At 42.9% G+C, this 4,474-nt stretch overlaps 1 protein-coding gene across 1 annotated transcript in view; it reads left to right on the top strand.

The window, feature by feature from the left end:
- The first annotated feature begins 3,192 nt into the window (after nucleotides 1-3,192).
- Nucleotides 3,193-4,474, top strand: part of FMNL3 (formin like 3) — a 109,544-nt gene continuing 108,262 nt past the window's right edge. The window contains exon 1 of the mRNA XM_018567621.1: nucleotides 3,193-3,419. Coding sequence (XP_018423123.1) covers nucleotides 3,193-3,419 — 227 coding nt within the window. The remainder of the gene's footprint in view (nucleotides 3,420-4,474) is intronic.

Here is a 4,474-nt window from a genome sequence, read left to right as displayed (position 1 = left end):
TATTTATTTAATTATTTGTTTAACAATTGTAATTTTTTTCACTCAACTTTATTGCTATCACACAGGAAGTAACAAGCCCCTGTGTGCTAGCATTTGGAGAAGACAGGTTTTCTTTATTGAACCTGTCACCTCCAATACAGGAGTTCTAGCACAGCACTGTGCTGGAACTCCTGTGACAGCTGAAAGGGGAAGACCGTTAGTGCAGCTCTCCCCTCTCACTGATTACACTGAGCAGAGCGGAGAATGGACGTTCCACACCGACCCTCTGCTCCCTGCCGCCTCAAGGCCGGGCCTCAGTGGCCTTGTGGCAAATCCGGAAAAGGTTAGCTGAATGATTTGGTATGTGGAATAGATGGCGTTTCTGCCTAAATGTTGTGTCCTAAAAAGTGTCCACTACTTGCCATCTAAGAAAGTCCAGAGGGAGTTGAAGCATTTATAGACTGGTGGTTTCAGAGGCTTTTTGAACACTTTCAGCGTTCCCAGAAAATCCCATTAAAGGGTATCTATGGTCCAAAACTACAAATACATCTGTATTTCTGTATTGAATTTCCATAAATTCTATCCCACTCCTAATAACCATATCCATCTAGAAGTTTATAAACCTACTTACTGAAGATGTTCATGGGGTGCACTTTCTCAATGCACTGACACATTTTCACTCAGCCCTGTGAATATGCACTTTCCTCTCTCCTGTCTTCACCTTTCACAAAGTCTGCCTTGTGAACTACAACCCAGCGTCTGAACAATGAAACATTATCATTGCTTCAAACTCAAAAATTATATTCCTAAAATGTGAAAAAAATTAGTATGAAATGTGAAATTGTCACAAAGTGATAAACTATTTTGTGTTATATATAACACCTGTGTTGCATAATGCCTGTGCTGATGATGGTAAGAAAAAGCTCTAGGTCTAATGGTCTAGACTAGGGATGCACAATACTCCGATACAAAAAACGAGTACCTGTGCCGCGTCCGCCATCTTCAGGGACCCGAATCCGCCGCACACAGGACCTCCATCGCGTATTCAATGAAGCAAGATGGCCGCGAACTCCTCCTCCAAGTCCTCAGTCATCTGCTCCATTCTGACCTCTTCTCCCGCTGATTGGCCGATTGGATTATCACTTGTGAGATTTAACACAGGATTTTATATATGTACACATTTTATGAGATGTACTAGAATGTTTTTTTCCCCATGTTTATTATGGTTTATAGTGTCTAGACCATTAGGTCTCGTTCACACCTAGGCGTATTGCATATGCGCGTCTGTCGCGCGTTTTTTACCGTGATTCACGGTAAAAAAGTCGCGCGACAAACGCGCGTTTCCGAAGGCTACTTGGCTGTATCCCAATGGAAACGTGCAACAAAACGGCCCAAAGTAGTACATGTACCTTTTCAGGCGTGGGACGTTTTGTAGCGCGTTAGGGACGGGCGGAAATATGCCAAGGTGGGAACGAGACCATTGAATACAATGGGATTTATATTTTTGAGCGTTTTGTAGAGCGTTCGTCGAGCGTAGAACGTGCTACAAAACGTTCAGGTGTGAACGAGGGCTTAGACCTAGAGCTTTTTCTTACCATCATCAGCACAGGCATTGTGCAACACAGGTGTTGTGTATAACAGAAAATAGTTGATCACTTTGTGACAATTTCACATTTTATACTAATTTTTTTCACATTTTAGGAATATAAGTTTTGAGTTTGAAGCACAGTGCTATTTTCTTTCTTTTTATTCTATTTTGGGTGTACTCACCTATTAAGCACTGCTGCTCTTAGGCCCCATTCACACCTATGCGTAGTGTAATATGCGCGTCTGTCGCGCGACCGTCACGCGGTTTTTTTACCGCGATTCGCGGTAAAAAAGTTGCGCGACCGTCGCGCGATTCCAAAGGCTACTTGGCAGTATACAAATGGAAAACGCCCTACAAAACGGACCAATACGCAGCAAAAAACGCTCCGGGACCTTTTCATGCGTGGGCCGTTTTGTAGTGCGTTCGGGACGGGCGGAAATACGGACAGGTGGGAACGATACCATTGACTACAATGCTATTTATTTTTTTGACCGTTTTGTAGAGCGTTCATCGAGAGTAGGACGCGCTACAAAACGGTCAGGTGTGAATGGGGCCTTAGAGTGTTATTTGACTCCTAGCGCAGTTTTTTTCTATCTACCATTATCAGTGCTTGCTGGAAGCAATGCATTATAAGCTATGTAGTCTTGGGAAATCGAGATTTTGTCACATCAAGGAGCAGGGAAAGAGGTGCAAAGCACACTGGGAATCCAGGAGGATGTTGAAAGTGATGGGCAGGTAGAAAGCAGCACTCACTACATAAAAAGTAGAGTGTCTACCACTAGGGGGCTCAGTTTGTCAACAAGAATATTTCACAGACACAGTGGAAATGAGTATAGAACTATGAATAATATTGATAATAGTTCTCAATTTATAGAGTAAATGGAGTCCATCATTTTGGCTTTTAATACATTTTGTATGAAACATTTTAAAAGAAACAAATAAGTTAAAGACATTCACACAAATGTTTATTCAACTGTCAGTTTACATACATAAGCGATAACCAACAAGAGACCACTTATACTGTATGTCTCAAAGTGTTTCAGACCTGCTAATATCTGATAAAAATCTGATAAAGAATTGTGAGCTGGAGTGTTGGCATAGTGAAAGCAGAATGAAAGAGACATGACCCACCATGGAAGCTCTGAAATTATAAAGAAGAAAGTGCACCACTGGCCATGAAACTCCTAGTGATTGGCTGGAGAGACATAGATATCCATAACATTGCACTATTAGTTGCTCTCCTCTGTGGCAAGGCTACACAGCAGCAGGCATATGCAAGCAATAACAGAATCCTTAGGGAAAGCCAGATGAGTACAGACTATACAATCAGCTAGACTGCATACAGTCTTAGCAAACTGAATTTGAGTAGTCACCCTCCTTGGGGCAAGGTGGCTGCAGTGGAAAAAACAATTCTGGGATTATCAATCATTTTTGTCATATAACTTCATAACTGGGGGCATGGCAGGGGTGTGTCAGTAGCCGAAATGCATTGTGCTGGAAGGTGTCCCTCTTTCTCAACTTTGTCATATGTAACAAAATAAAAAGGAAAATAAGAGGATGCTATGTGGCAGGAATCCCAAGTATGCCTTGTTAAACTGTATGCAAAAATGCTGGCAATACGCATGATGGACGTACTCCCCTCCCTAATACATCCGGATCAGTCGGGCTTTATAAAGGACCGGGGTGCTCCGGATGCCACCCGCAGAGTTATTAATCTAATTCATAACGTAGAACGTTCCAAGACGCCTTCTCTGCTCCTGACTTTGGATGCGGAGAAGGCGTTCGATAGAATTAATTGGCACTATCTGTCCCAAGTATGCCATTTAGAAGTGGCTGCTGTCACCCGTTCAAGGTAATGATTGGGTAACAGTGGCCGCATTTGAAAGCAGCAGACCGCCAGGCACTCCACATGTAATTGTATGTGATATGATTTACATGCAGTTAGGTATAGTTTACTATCTTTGGACGCACGGTAAATGCGATAGTAATGCACGATAGATGCTTCCAGGGATAGTGATCTATTCCTAACCCCATGTAATCGTATCACATACAATTACATGCGTAGTGCTGGCGGATTGCTCTTTCAAATATGGCCGCTGTCATCCAGTAATTAGCTTGAATGGGTGACAGCAGCTGCTTCTAAACAGCATATTTGGGATTGCTGCTGCAGGAATTTGTAGGTACCTGCCGCAGGAATCCCTAAATGCACATTCGCACCTAGTGTGAATGCAGCCTAAGAGTATAGTCAGACAAAGTAAAAGTACATTTATCTTCCCAGCCTAGCCATCCAGACTCAAACCTGAACAGGTATGTCTATGAAGGCTCACTTAGAGGTGTGGCCAGTGGTGAAGATTATTTCAACTAGGGGATGTAAACATTGGGTCAGGCTGAGGCTGTCCGAGTTTCACCCTCTTTATTCACCCTGGTGACCATTGCCACTGGGACAGAAAGAGATGGAAAGTCCAAAATTTTGAGTTATGACCAGAATAGGAATAGAAGGGAATTTTTTTAATAGGAACATTTGTTCAGGTGACAACTGTCAAAGAGATTTACTTAAAACTAAGGGGAGGATACAGCACCAAACATCTGAGTTATGTGTATTGGTGTGTATCCCATCTCCCGCAGGCTGCTGCTTTTTCTGTAAAATCCTCACTTCACTGCCCCCTTCACAGCCACTGGATATTACCCTCAGTGGCTGTCTTCTGGCTCTGTGAGAATTAACAGCCGCTAATAGCCTGCAAAGTTGTACTGCTGGCCCATCCCTCTCTGCTCTCATCACCATTCAGACTGCTTGTATTATTACTATTATCCCACAATGCATTGCGTTCTGTGAATGGAGTGGTGGAGATTCTGTCATTCAACTCCACGCCATTCCATTCACAGAATGCCATGCATTGCAGAATAAAT

Source organism: Nanorana parkeri, unplaced genomic scaffold (assembly GCF_000935625.1).
Source record: "Nanorana parkeri isolate BGI_ZX_2015 unplaced genomic scaffold, ASM93562v1 scaffold1076, whole genome shotgun sequence".
NCBI lineage: Eukaryota > Metazoa > Chordata > Amphibia > Anura > Dicroglossidae > Nanorana > Nanorana parkeri.
This window is presented reverse-complemented; position numbering and strand designations above follow the sequence as displayed.